This window comes from Hibiscus syriacus, unplaced genomic scaffold, assembly GCF_006381635.1.
Source record: "Hibiscus syriacus cultivar Baekdansim isolate YM2019G1 unplaced genomic scaffold, ASM638163v2 tig00000340_pilon, whole genome shotgun sequence".
NCBI classification, from domain to species: Eukaryota; Viridiplantae; Streptophyta; class Magnoliopsida; order Malvales; family Malvaceae; genus Hibiscus; species Hibiscus syriacus.
The window spans coordinates 1,807,918-1,822,419 of NW_024061783.1; the positions used below are offsets into that span (position 1 = coordinate 1,807,918).

The 14,502-nt window shown below is 33.7% G+C and overlaps 1 protein-coding gene and 1 pseudogene across 1 annotated transcript; both read left to right on the forward strand.

Annotated features, from left to right (window-relative positions):
* The first annotated feature begins 5,012 nt into the window (after nucleotides 1-5,012).
* LOC120185932 lies at nucleotides 5,013-8,986 on the forward strand. Its single transcript, XM_039190033.1, has 6 exons — nucleotides 5,013-5,087; nucleotides 5,168-5,226; nucleotides 5,352-5,482; nucleotides 5,851-7,637; nucleotides 7,788-8,082; nucleotides 8,373-8,986. Exons 1-6 carry the CDS (start codon nucleotides 5,013-5,015, stop codon nucleotides 8,984-8,986), a joined length of 2,961 nt encoding a protein of 986 aa, XP_039045964.1.
* Nucleotides 8,987-10,832: 1,846 nt separating this feature from the next.
* Nucleotides 10,833-14,235, forward strand: LOC120201880 (annotated as a pseudogene).
* Nucleotides 14,236-14,502: the final 267 nt, after the last annotated feature.

The window sequence follows — 14,502 nt, forward strand, 5'->3', positions numbered from 1 at the left end:
TCTTCTTTGTTCATATGAACAGAAACAAAGGAGGAGGAGGAGGAGAAGACGAAATCAATAGGGTTTCTGTGCAGAGGTTGAATAAATAAAAGGTTCGAGTGGTCGATTATCGTTTACTGTTTTTACGACAAGATAATGAGCGGTCTGCATGTTTTTCACAAAACGTGATGAATTATAAACAACAAATCAATGTCGCATAATGTACGAAAAAACGTACAAGTTTAACTGCTTTAACTAACTTATCTGACCTTCCCTATTTACAGTAAATGTTATTATTTTTTTAACATTTTTAAAAAAACATTACTTAAAATATTATTTTTTTTATCGGAAATATTAATATCGAGCGCTACTTAAAATGTTATTTTTTATTGGTAATGTTAATATCATAAATATTTGTTTGAAGTAACGAAAATAACCTTTCTAGTAGAAAAAAAAATAACATTTTAGGTAGTGTTCTATCGGAAATGTTAAAAAAATATTAACATTTTCAGTAACACCTTTACTTAGTCTTATATTAGGCAGTCGTACAACAAAACTAACATAATAACTTGATCATGATGATAAAATATATTCAATTTTTGTTGAATAATATCCGTTTTATTTTATTATTAGCTTGTATGTATATATGTGTTATTATTTGATATAATATCACTGAAAAACAAAATTAATGATGATATATTTTCTTAAAAAATTTAAAAGCATAATTAGCACGAACTAATTTAGAAATCGTTGTTGTTCCTAGAGGTCTCGGGTTAAAGCATTAACGACTATAGTAAGCAGGCAAACTACTACAAACAGAGTAATCACATCAGAAAACAAATTTCAACACCAACATAGACTATCCAAGCAGACAACGCCGAAAGAAAAACCTCAGCATACCTACTCGTATTTACTCTATCATTTCTATCAATAGCATACCTACTCAGTTTAATCCTATCTATCTCCTTAACACCAAGGTAGTCGAATAGTGTAGATCACATCCATAGGGTGTATTATTTATGTATTCTTTTATGTCCTTTGTAGTAATTTTCATCACTTCTATTTTTTATACGTTTCTGTCATTGGAATTTATAAAAGCTTAGAATTAGGGTAGCGGAGTAGTGTTGCCTTAGTCTGTGTTTTAACACATTTGACTTTATTCCTTTTCGTAGCTTGCTATCGTTGACTACTGTGTATCATTCTCCTCATGTTTCCTCTTTTTAAATTTTGTCGGGTCTTACGTTTCTGTCTATATGCAGAGATTTTTACGCAGGGATTTATTTGCAGGGATTAATTCTCATTACAAACGCGCATATGAAGACTGCATATAAAGACTGCTCAACTATGTATTTATTTATTTATTTATACATGCATTGCATTTTATCTTTATTTTTAATTTTTTGACTGTCGGAGGTCTTCCACGAGAGTTGTTCTCAACCTGGCGTTGGGGACAGCCTACTACCCTACCTCCCCCTTATCCCATTACATATGGGAATAGGGTTTTGTTGTTGTTGTTATTGTTATCTCCTTAACACAATCAACAATTGAATTTGCTGATCGACTAGCAACTCTAAACAGACGATGATTACGTTCCTCCCAGATGCAGTACAAAATATCCTTCTCAAGCCTACTTTAAAATATGAATAAGTAGAGAACCACCCTTCAAATTATCCACAGTCTACATGACTCTCCCAACACAAAGCTCTTATCACCTTTTAGGGGTGAATGTATTAGAGGGAATGGAGATTTCAGGGAAAAAAGAATCTAAGATAAAAGGAAATACTGATTTCATTCATAAGAGATGATCCATCATAGGAATTGGTACAATTTATATATATGCACATGAACCCTCACAGCTGTAACATGTATTGCAAATCGAACAAATCTAACGTTAGGTTGTTGACTCATGCAAATTCCTTCCAGGTGGGTTGAACAGCTCGGAGCCCATTATCTCCTAAACCCATTGTGACTCTATTAGCTGCTGTTGGGTGCTCTTGAATTACCTCAACTATGGCTAGGGATGGGCATGGGTCGGGTTGGATTTATTATTGTAAAAACAGTGACTCAATTGAAAAATTATATATTTTTTGGATCGGGTTAAGTTCGAGTCTCATGCCCATCCCTAGCTCTGGCCCAAGTGGAAAATACCCGACCCGACCCGACCCAAATACAAATGTTTAATATTGTACATAATGTTCAATGCCATATCTTCATTTCAATAAAATGTTTAATATTGTACATAAAATTGGCAAATTATCATTCCATGTAATATTATGATGCTTGGCATTAGTATAATTAGTGTTAAATCTTGCATTAATATCATATTAAAAATTTCAATAAAAATTTAATCGAATTAGTTTGGTATTATTGATTTAAGATTTATGGTTAATATAATATATTAATTATTAATTTTCTTTGAAAATATCGAGCTTATTAAACAATGTACCCGAAATATTAATTTGAAGGTATATTGGTCAAAATACTGTGGCTAAACTACAAAAATGTCGAAATAAATGTGCCATATGCATGTGCTCACTGTCCTCTTCGAGGGGAAAGAGTGATGTGATCGTGAAGACCATTTTCCCCCAATTAAATAATATATATATATATATATATATTATGCTTTGAATTATTGGTCATGTAATTCGTCGTGATTATTTTTGATCGAACTCATTTCGCACGTATAGTTTTGGTGAATATGTCTTACAATAAAAATTTTATATATATATAAAGACTCGAACTCGAGACATTGTTTGAGGAATACCAAGTTACTTACCATTTAAATCAACCATGTCCATGAGATTTACTGTTATTTTAAATCAACATAAATGCACGAACAAAATTATTTTAATAATTAAAGAAATAATTGTTATTTCTAGAGATTATAGATTTAAATACCAATGACAATAAAAAAATTGAACGTGTTTATTAAATTGTTAATAATATTTGGAACAGACAGTATTTTACAATTAAGCCAGAAAAGGGAAGTGAATGCATTAATTTCTTCATTGTTTTCACCTACTATAATTCTTTTACCTAATTTGAAAAAAAAGTAATAAATGAATCAATTTAAATAGGGATGGATATGAGTTAGGTTTTCGCCCAATTTTATCCGATCTGAAAATTTTATATTTCTACTCGAAATCTGACTCGAGTTTAGAGTAATTTTACTTGATTCGAAACTTGATCCGACTCGAAATAATATAAAATTATTAATTTTATTTAATAAATAGGAATTTAATTGAAAAAATATAAAGAGGAGTATTCTTGCAATTATCTCTAAATATATAAGGTATTTTTATATTATTTTCAGGTTGGATTAAGTCAAATTTTTTCATCATAAACTCGTCCGATCCAACCTGAACCTAATCTCTAAAAAAACCCGACCCAACCCAACTTGAACTCAATTTTTTTTAAAAATGATTCAATCAATATTTGGTCGGTTGAAACCCGTCAGATTCAAGTCATGCCATCCCTAAATTTAAACTTCATTTAATAAATAAAATAATTATAAAATTATATCTATTTTTTTTTGCTAGAAATGTCCATCACCAACATTGTTCTTTCTATTTTATGCCTCCATCTAAATATAAATAAAATTATTCGTTAATTATTTTTAATCACAATAAATAAATTCTAATTAAATTTCAAAATTAAAATATAGAAATATTACCTTCGGGCAAGAGGAAAGTCAATCGCCGTTCGACTAATCAGTGTTATAAATGAAAGTCTATGCCAAACCCATGATTGTAGCAACATCATACATCTACCGATTTTCATTGTATTAGTATTACTTAGGGTTAATGATGTCTTGCACATCTCTCGGTACAATAACGCCAATATCGTCAATCCCTAACTGTATTGATGAGTATTTTGAAAATTACTCAAAAATGAGATATATTGTATGTGAACCATATTACCATATTTATATGACATCAAACTCCCTCAATCAACTGCAATATATATATGCTCGAGTTGCATATAAAATTTCTAGTTGCGTACTATTTTCTTTGAACTTAAATTGATTTTCCAACCACAATAGCCTCACGCCACCCTTTTAAATTTGGGCTTACTGATGTCTGCCCAAGATATTCATCGCAAAGTTTTTATGCATTTTCATAATCATTTTTAGCACCATTAGCGTCCCATTTGTTGGGACCTCGAATTGCATATCCACATCCTCCAGAGTTATCGTGCATTCTCCGTACGAAAAATGAAATGTATATGTTTCTGGTCTCCAACGTTCAATTAGTGCACTGATCAAACTCGTGACCAACTTGTATTCTTGAACAAATGTTACTTGATAAAATCCGACCTGTTGCAAGTTTTCTTCAATCAACTGGTGTGGCTTGTTGGGAATATTGAGTCGATGACGGAGGACTCACTGCTTATCTTCCTACAATTAATTAAATAAAATTAATTAATTAATTAATTAATTAATTAATTAATTAATCATAAAATAAACTTCTACCATTTAATATAATAATTTATTCTCAAAATAAAATAAAATATATTATTAAAAAATAATAATAACCTCGCTCCCAAATTGCTAGAAATATGTTGAACGTCAATATAAAGTAGTTGATTTTGTTCTGTCATTGAACGAATCTATAAGAAACATTACATTAATTAAACAACAATAATAAATTAATCTAAACATTACATTAATTAAAAAAACTAATCTAAAAAGTAATCTAAACTAACTAATTAATTTAAACAACAATGGTAAAAAATCATCTATACTATTCATGAATAAAATAATCAAAATAAATAAATAAATAAAACATTACCTTTTTTTTCTTCTTCCATTCCTTTCTTTATTCTCTTCGGTGATTGTTTCATTTCACTCGGGGTATCATATATATATATATATATATCAAGCCATCACTATATACAATAATTGTTGCCATTGTTTTATATAAAATTATGTTTGGTTTTTTGCAGCACTTATTGCTGCCATGCAACTTTAAACATGGTTGATGTGATTGTTGCACGAAGCAACTTATCACCGTTTCTTCTTGCAGTTCACATGAATGCAGGCGCAGGGAGAAGAGCTGGGAGGGAAAATTGAAGGAGGTGGGAGATGCATTGGGTCTAAAATTGGTGGGGTTTAGGTATTAAATACTTGACTAAAAAAAAGCTTGAATTTACTGTTAACTGTTCTTTACCTTGTCGTGCTTTCCAACAGATTTCCTTTGGTTTTTCTTCGTTTTATTTTATTCCCTTTGTTTCTGCAACACGCGTCCGGTAACTTTATAACTTAAAGTCCCACCGCCATGAAATCACGCCGCTCACTCTGCTTCTTCTTCAAACCATCTCTTTTGCTCTGTCGTCTCATTAAACTAAGCAACTAAAACTTTTTTATTTTACAGATTTTTCTCTCTCTTTGATTTGGAAGCAAAAGCTGAATCCCCCTTCATTGATTCAACAACTAAGTCAATGCTCCTAACTGCTTTCTTCTCCTCTTTGGATCTGAATCTCTTCTCTTTCACTGGAAGAAAAGGTCAGCATTCAGCTTTTAAATTCTTGGGTCTTTGTTGTTTTTCTTTTTACATGCAGTTTCTCATCTGGGCCTTCTTTGTCCTGCCTTCTTTTGGGAAATGAGAGAAGATTGAGTTGATTTGTTCGTAAAAGATGGCACTTTTGGTTTTAGTGAAGGATCTGTTTGGTATGCAAGATAATTCAGTAGCTGAAGTTTGAAAATTTCCAAAAGGAAATGGAGTTTTGTTTTTTTTTGTTTATTTGGGACGGCAGCAAGTGATTTAAGGATGTTGCTTGTGTTGTTTTCATTGAACCGGGGCTGAACATTTGTTGCTGTTGTATGTTTTGAACAATCTTTGAAAAAGACTGGTTATTAGATTATGTTTTTAGTGTTGGTTGATTTGGTGTTTGGAGTGTTTGTAGTTTTGTCGTGTAACCTGACATTAGAAAATGCTTTGGATAAACAGAATATGCCTCGAGACGGTCTGAGGTCAATTGTTTACAGATCGTTTGTTATGTGTGATGATCCGAAGGGAGTCGTTGAGTCCGCGAAGAAGATGGAGCACAAGAACAAAGGTCGAGTATCGAGTAAGGTGGAAAGAGAAGAGACGGTGTCGAACGGTGCCATGGAAGAACTTCTTTGCTCATCTTCCTGTCAGCTGGTGGAGGTTTCGAGAGGGGCTCACAAGCTGAACCAGGTGAACAACTCGTGGTCGAGAGGGGGGATTTGGTGCGATCAGCATTCGGAAGATATAGCGAAAGATCTGTTGAAAGGAGCTCTCGAATTGCAGGATTCTTTACACGTGCTAGGGAAGTTGCAAGAAGCATCTCATCTGGCCAGGTTGAAGAAGAAAGGGAAGGAAAGATCTGATAAGGGGAGAAATGATCAATTGATTCGGAGAGTGAATTCGAGTCCAATCGGTGAGCGGAATTCTCAGAAGGGAATCCAGAATTCGCACCTTTCAACCGGTGCTTCTTCAAGAGATTGCATCGACGAGCTTAGGGAGGTGATTAGAGATAGCTTAGCTAGGCAAAATCTATTGCCAAACATAAATGCTGAAGAAAAGAGATGTTTTAGTTCAAGATATCCGGATTCAGCTTCAGATATCCCGTCCACAAGCTTGAGTCGATCTTCTTCTTTCCAAACCGACAACTTTACTTCCATGGATTCGTCTGTCTGCTCGGCAGTTGACGAGAACAAGACAAGGGGCCCGAGTTTGATCGCAAAGCTTATGGGACTTGAAGAAATGCCTTCAAAATCACTGCAGACGCATTCTCAGAATGTTATGGAGAAAAACAAGACTTTCAGTCAACAAAGACCTACCTTTGAAATTGATACGCCGAAAGTATGGAAGTCTCAATTTGTTTTACGAACAGAAGATCCGGATAAGACGCTGAAGGATGTCCTTGAGACCATGCATTTTAAAGGGCTTCTGAAAAACAACTCCATCAAAGAGATTAAGCCTGATTCCTATCAATCAAGTGACTTCTTTTCCGGAAACAGGTTGATTAACAACAGTCCACCTATTGTACTCATAAAACCTCGACGTGATCCGCATCTGCAACCGCAAGAGAAGTTTGAGCCAATGTTTCCGGAGGAAAGAAGCTCAAACATCGAAACAATGCTCAAAAAGCCGAAAGTAAAAGAGGATTCTCCTTCCAAAATATTCGATCCGGATAATAGAGGTTTGAACTTCAGTAAAATGAGCAGAAGAGTGGAAGCAAAAGAAACTCCAGTGAAGAGACTTATCCAGCAGGAAGGTGGAAAAGACGGTCAATATAATGGGACCAGACCAGTGAAAATTAAACAAAGCCTTCCTACTAAGTTGAAAAGTTCAGGTTCTTTAACTCAGCCATCTGCGAAGAAAGTGGCAACTGCAAAGAACATAAACGTGATACCAAAGCCTATGATAAGCAGCAGGAAACCAGTTGTCAAGGAGGTTGCAAAAGCAAAGAATTTATCAAGGTCTAAAGATCAAGCCGAGGTTGTCCCTCGAAAGCCCAGTAATCCCGAGAATGCATCAAATGTTATGAAAAATAAAATTTCAAGTCAACCAAGTCCAACCACAAACTCCAACTCTGTTCGCAGACCACGAAATACGGTTCGTGCCCCCATTGATGTGAAAAAGAGTTCAACGAAAAACGCAGTGAGCAAGCCTACCGGAGCTAAAATAACTGTGAGTCCTTTTAAGTTTACTTTCTGCCGTTATAATTCTAATTTCATTAAGTAGCATGTTGACATACGAGATTTAAAATGCATTTGCTACACGTATTGAGCTATGAAAATAGGATCAAACGTTATTAAATGCGGTTTACCTTCTGTGCAGACTGAAAAGTTCGAATGCAAAGGAGATAAGGTTGTTTCGGAAGGAAAGAAGATTAATATTGTATCAGAAAATGATACTGTTTTGGAAGAAAAGAGGATTGATATTGCATCAAAAGATGATATTGTTTTGGAAGAAAAGAGAATTGATCTTGCATCCGAAAACGATACAGTTTTGGATGAAAAGAGGATTGATCTTGCATCAAATGATGGCACTGTTTTGGAAGGATATAGCACCAAAACCGCGGATCATGTTCCTACAAAAGAGGAAACAGACCACACTGATATTCAGATTGAAGGTAACACCCTTTGTGCCTGAAATTTTATCAAATCACTGTTTACATTAGCCAGATGCCATTTTCTCACATTGGAGATGTATATACATATAGTGACATCTCTGATGTTATTGCATATACAATGTCTGTCATATTTAAATAATTACATGCTGGAATTTGCCGTTTCTCTCTTCAAATGCTGAAACTACCTCCTCAAACTTCCTCTTCGGAGTCGACAACATAGATTCCAAAACCCACAGTGACTGTCATGTTGAGATTCTGACTATTTCTTTTCTCTTGTCTTGTTTCTCCAGTAGAACAATGCTGTGAGAGTTCTGTTTATGATGTTACTCCGGTTACTATCAATGATCAAAACAGCAGAAAATCTTTTCGAGACGATGATGATCCCATCACTCCGGTTACTATCAATGATCAAAACAGCAGACAATCTTTCGGAGACGACGATGAACCCATCACTCCTATTGGTGCCGACAATGAAAGCTTCATGACAGCAACTGGTCTAAAGGCGTTGCTACTGAGCAGTCCAGCTTTTGACAACACACGACTTTCCTTGGACTGTGCGAACGAAATTGTTCAACGAAAAAGCCATCCCGATTCTCAACTGATCCACCATCCCTGGTCAAGCCTGGTAGGAAATGCCAAAAGGCATGTCTCTCTAGACCATTTGTTAAAGGAAACACGCGAAGGTGTCGAAGCTCTGAGAAGCTATAGCGAACTCGCCGATGAAAACTACCCCACCAATGGCCTTTATGCAATGCTGGAAAGAGATAGAAACCACAGTGAAGCTTTGAGCGGAATATGGGACTTGGGTTGGAAGAAAGGATTCTCAATGGATGACACAATACAAGTAGCGGAAGATATAGAAAAGCAACTATTAAGAGGAATAATTGCAGAGATTTGTGCATAAATTTTGCTCCTTAACAACTTGTTAAAACGGTTCATCAGATCTGCAGATTCAATAGCTTCAACAAGGTCAGTAATGCATCAACACTAGAGACAAAGTTGAAACTGCTGGCCATTTTCTCCCATTCAAACTCATAGTTTCATTGCTGTAACTGAAAATATGTAAATAACCCAAGTTTTAGTAACTGAAAATATGTAAATAACCAAAAAAGCTCTTGTTAAATATAATTTTACCACCGAAGACGTGGCCCAGTTGGTAAAGCAAGGGCTCTTGATATTATGAGCTGGTCTCATGTCCTAGGTTCAAACCGCGCTGACTGAGAATCTTGGAAAAAAGCGGGAGACAGAGTGGTGGGTTGAGTTCCTCCGGAGGTTGTCTTGTAGGGTCGGGTTCTTTAGCTTGGCCTTGAGAGGTCCTACGTTATCAAAAAATATATATATATATATATATAATTTTTTTAAATAACTGAAGGAATAAAACATAATTTTAAGAATATATATATATATATATATATATATATATATATATATATATATATATATTATTAAATACATAATTTACTCCAAATAGGTTTAACAAAGTTCTGGGAAATTTTCTCATCTTTCAAAAATATAATTTTTTTTTACATAAATTTATCTAAAAAGTTTAAACTACTTCAAAAACTTCACGTCCACGCAATCAAAATAAATAGAATTTAAAAATTTGATTACGAAATTAAAACATTAAAATTGGATGAATAAAATAAAAATACAAACAAAATTAAGCGACAAAAAATAGTTTACCCTTAGAATTTTTCTAAATATTAATTGTAATCGTATTTTAATATAAGAACCTTTCAGAAAAATGTCCGTTACATTTCATTTGATAAATAATAAAATAAAGTATACAAATGATCCCGACTATGAGATACAATTTTATTGAGTTCTTTAATTATTAAAAGTTGTTTTGTTGAGTCATTATTAAAAGTTATAAAGTGGTCATTCGACTATTCATTTTGTTCCAAATTCGTCTTTTTTGTTAAAAAAAAATTAACGGTCACCTGAGCTGAACGTTAACATATTGACTAAGATATGATAATCGTTTGATATTATGAGATTAAATTTTATCATATCTTAGTCAGCATATTAACGTACAATTCACATTGTCGTCAAATTTTAAACGAAAAATGACAAATTTGAAACATAAATAATAGTCGGGTGATCATTTGTACCTTTTGATAGTCAAGGGACTCAATAAAGTAACTTCCTATAGTTAGAAGAACATTTTGTAACTTTTAATAGTCGAGAGACTCAATAAAGCAATATCTTATAGTCAATGGACCATTTGCGGTACTAGTGACACGTGGCACGACATACAGATTGGAGGGTTAAATCTATTTTAATTTATTAAAAATAATACTAAATTGAGAGAATATATAAATAACATGATCAAATGTGTGGTTATTCCAAAAAAATTTAACGATAATTAACTTGTGGTGATCGCTTCTTAATTAAATAAAAAATAAAGTAATCATATATTATAATTTTTTAAAATCAAAAAATAAAATTAGATAAAACATAAACGATCAATTATGTAGTTTACCCATCTTATTATGAATGATGACATGTGCTAATTAATTGCAAGCATAATCGGAATTTTTAGTGATTTTAAAGTTTTATCATTAAACTGATGAGAAAGAAAACGACCACATTAATATGCCATTTAGAATATAGCGGCTCAATAATATCAATTTAAAATTGAATAGTAAATTCGATATAAAAACTAAAGTTGAGTGATATAGAGAGCAATTTAGCCTAACTAAAAAAGCTAATTACAAGAACACAGTCGAAATTGAGGAAGGAAGCATAGATTTCACAGAGCACTTGCTCTTACCTATATCCCTTGATTCATCTCAATTTCCAAAATTGAATTTATCTATCTCTATATAAGTATATATATATATATACACGTGTGTGTGATTTTTGTTTCTTGTTCGTGATTGATCATCAGTGAGTTGGAAGGAAAAGGTCGATGCGAGTTAGGGTTTTTGGGATTACATGTGGGGGGAGATTAGTAGCAGCTGAGAATTTTTGGTGATGGGCGATGACAAATCGATGATCGTGATGGCGAGTAGAGATAGAGAGAGTAGAGATCGAGAGCTTCTAATCCCGGTCGCCGACTCTCCCTACGATGATTCCTCCAAACCTTCTCCTTCATCTTCTTCGCATCACGCCGGCCGTGAGGTCTCTCTTTTTTAGGAAAACATATTTTGAAATAGATATTTTTTGGTTGTTAATTGAAGTTGCATTTTTTATTGGATTCGATTTGACTTGGTCTACTGCAGCTGTTTTTTTTTTTGGATAATGGAAAGTTTGCAATCAATTATCATAATGGAGCTTGTGCGATATCGATTGAATGTTTAGTTGTTAATGGAGAGAAAATTGGATGATTTAAATTGATTTTTAGAATATTTATATGAAAATGAACTGTTTTATTGTGTTTGTAGGATTACAATATAATTTATTGGAGCTGTTGAAAAATTTGTGATTGTTTCTTTTCTATTTTTTAAACCAGAATATAAGACTGATGGTTGCGTTCCTTTTTCTCTTAGAGGCTATGTAAGTTTTTGCATGTATCCGAGTTTTATATTTTAGCTTAATTACTGTATAAGTCATGTTAAAGCCCCGCTCAAAAAGCGTATATGATACTGGTTTCTTTGCATTCTATTTCTGTTGTAAATCCCCTCAGATGAGTTTAGGATGTTGAAATCATATACATGTTTGAATTTGAAGTCACCCTTCTGGTTATGAGACTTGTCAGTTTTTTTCTGGTCTACGGCATAGGTTTGAAATCTTTGAACACAGATGTTTTCAGCCACTTGCTTGTGTAGGAACTATATGCTTATGCTTGCTTATGTACTCATGTAGTGACAACTGTACGTTATTATTTTGAAATTTTTGCCTGACAAGCTTTGTTTTATCTAGACCTTTTACAAGTTTTCCGGAGCTGGGCTTCAAAGAAATTCATGATGGGATGGTAAGCTGCATTCTTTGATCTCCCTGCTTTTGATTTGTCATGAATCTCCTCTGCTACTTATCTATCATCTTACTGAATTGGTAGTTCTTACCATCATGAATCTGTGGTAAACTTTTACTTGATGACTCAGAAACTTCTTAGATTTGGTTTCTAATAGTAAATATGTTAATGGAATTTTTATCTTATGGAAATTCTATTATCATTCACTATGTTGTTACAGACATAGCTGATTCATTGTTGTTTTGCAGTGTGATTCTGTTTCCAATAGCAATCACTTTCTACATAACATGGTGGTTTATCCACTTTGTGGATGGCTTTTTCTCTCCAATTTATGCTCAACTCGGCATTGATATATTTGGTGAGCATCTAAATTAGCTAGCAGCTTAAAAACTTTTCTTTGCATCTCCCTTCTAGACCTGTGAAATTGTTTAATGGTTTATTAAATCCTTACTCTTTCCTTCAATTGGACCTTGAAGTTTGTAAATTTATAATCTTTCCTTAAGGGCGCTGAATGATGGAGGATTGTGTGCACTGCAATTTTTTTGAGGGATTATGGAAAATTGTGATAAATTGCTAATTGTGAGAGCTTGGATGATACTTATTATCATATACTATCTTTTCAAAATTTCCTTGTGCTTGTAGCCTAAGTGATACTTATTAAGCATTATTCGTATGAAATTGGCAAGAATGAGACTTTGATAGCATGAAAATAAATAGACACACAGATATATGTATATATTCTGGACATTTTTGCCTGGGGTAAAGAGGTTATTAAATTGTAGTTTTACATATCCTTAACATGGTATATTATTTCTATATACACTACAAGAATGCTAATGACTTTCAACTGGTGTCATTTTGCAAATAATTTACCCTTATTACATGTACTAATGTCAATATATTTGTCATTTTTTGTTAGGAATCTCTTTTTATGGTATGTACTATCTGGCTAACTTAAAAGGCCTCTTGATGGTTTCTCCTTAGGTCTTGGATTTGTAACTTCTATAACATTCATCTTCTTGGTTGGGGTATTCATGTCGTCATGGTTGGGAGCATCTGTCCTAGGCCTTGGTGAGTGGTTTATCAAACGGATGCCATTTGTTCGTCATATCTACAATGCCTCCAAGCAGATTAGTTCTGCTATATCACCAGGTGTGCATTCTGCTGGTTTTCTTCAACATAACATAAATTAGTTTAGTTGGTCATGTTAATAAAATTATTTCAGATAGTGACATTCTATATTTTACACTTCCATGTTTTATATCTTTATTCTGTTTCAGATCAGAACACCCAGGCCTTCAAGGAAGTAGCTATCATAAGGCATCCTCGTATTGGTGAATATGCATTTGGGTTCATTACTTCGTCTGTTAATCTACAGGTGGGCAAAGGAAGTTTTTGTTCCTAAACTATAATTTCTCCATGGTGTCATTGACATTCATTTCTAAATCACGTTTTCTTTCCTAAAAACCCATGAGATATAATAAGACACATCAGGCAATTTCAATATCAAGAATGTTGATCTTATTTTTTTTCATTTTTAAAATGCAGACCTACTCCGGTGAAGAAGATCTATGTTGTGTCTATGTTCCCACGAATCATCTTTACATTGGTGATATATTCCTCATCAATACCAATGATGTTATCAGACCAAATCTATCGGTCCGTGAAGGAATCGGTGAGGGACTCCCTTTCATTTGTCCTCATAATTTACTGACACAAGAGTGGTTGGGCTTACATCTGGTTGATTCACATATGCATATAAACCAACGCAACAACTGTTTCATTGATATGAATTTACTTTTATGTTACTTTAACATGTCTCAACCGGTTGGTCCAGTTTTTGAAACACTGGTGGGATTACATTCTACTTGACACTTTACATGATGGTTTTTCTATCGTGAAGTGGCTGTACCATAACATATCATGCTTATTCCATCTCTCTCTTTCATTCTTTTCATTACAGAAATTGTGGTGTCCGGGGGGATGTCGATGCCCCAGATACTTTCAACACTGGATACACATTTGCCACTGGAAAGAAGTAGATCCCACTGAAACTGATCGTTGCTCGTCCACATAGAATGTAACAGAACAATATTTGCTTTCAAATACAGTTTGGGGCAGGCAGGCAGTTTTCTGTTGTTGGAAGTGTTAGATTGTGTTTCTTTCAACTATTAGAATGGCAAATGTTTATTGTACCTGAATATATATTATATACTAGTAAATATACGTTGCGGGAACTCTCTTTTAAAATGCAATTCCCTTCCCTTCATTTTGTTTACTTTCCTTTCAATTCCATGTTTATTTTTTTTCCGAATCGTTTGGAGGATTAATCGATCTAAGCGTTCCCGTTTCAAAATGGTGCATGCGAATATGGTTGACTATTGATAGTCCTGGAGAAATATGAAGTATATCATGGTTTTAGGGTATGTCTTGTTACATATAATATTAGCTTTGATTCATTATGGTTTTCATTGTTCAAAGTTTCACCTGTTTATGTAGAGAAA

Coding starts and splice junctions, on each gene's coding strand:
- LOC120185932 (XM_039190033.1), top strand. CDS start 5,013: ATGCAGGCGCAGGGAGAAGAGCTGGGAGGGAAAATTGAAGGAGGTGGG. Junction 5,088..5,167: donor TTGGGTCTAAAATTGGTGGG/GTTTAGGTATTA, acceptor GCTTTCCAACAG/ATTTCCTTTGGTTTTTCTTC. Junction 5,227..5,351: donor GTTTCTGCAACACGCGTCCG/GTAACTTTATAA, acceptor TTTATTTTACAG/ATTTTTCTCTCTCTTTGATT.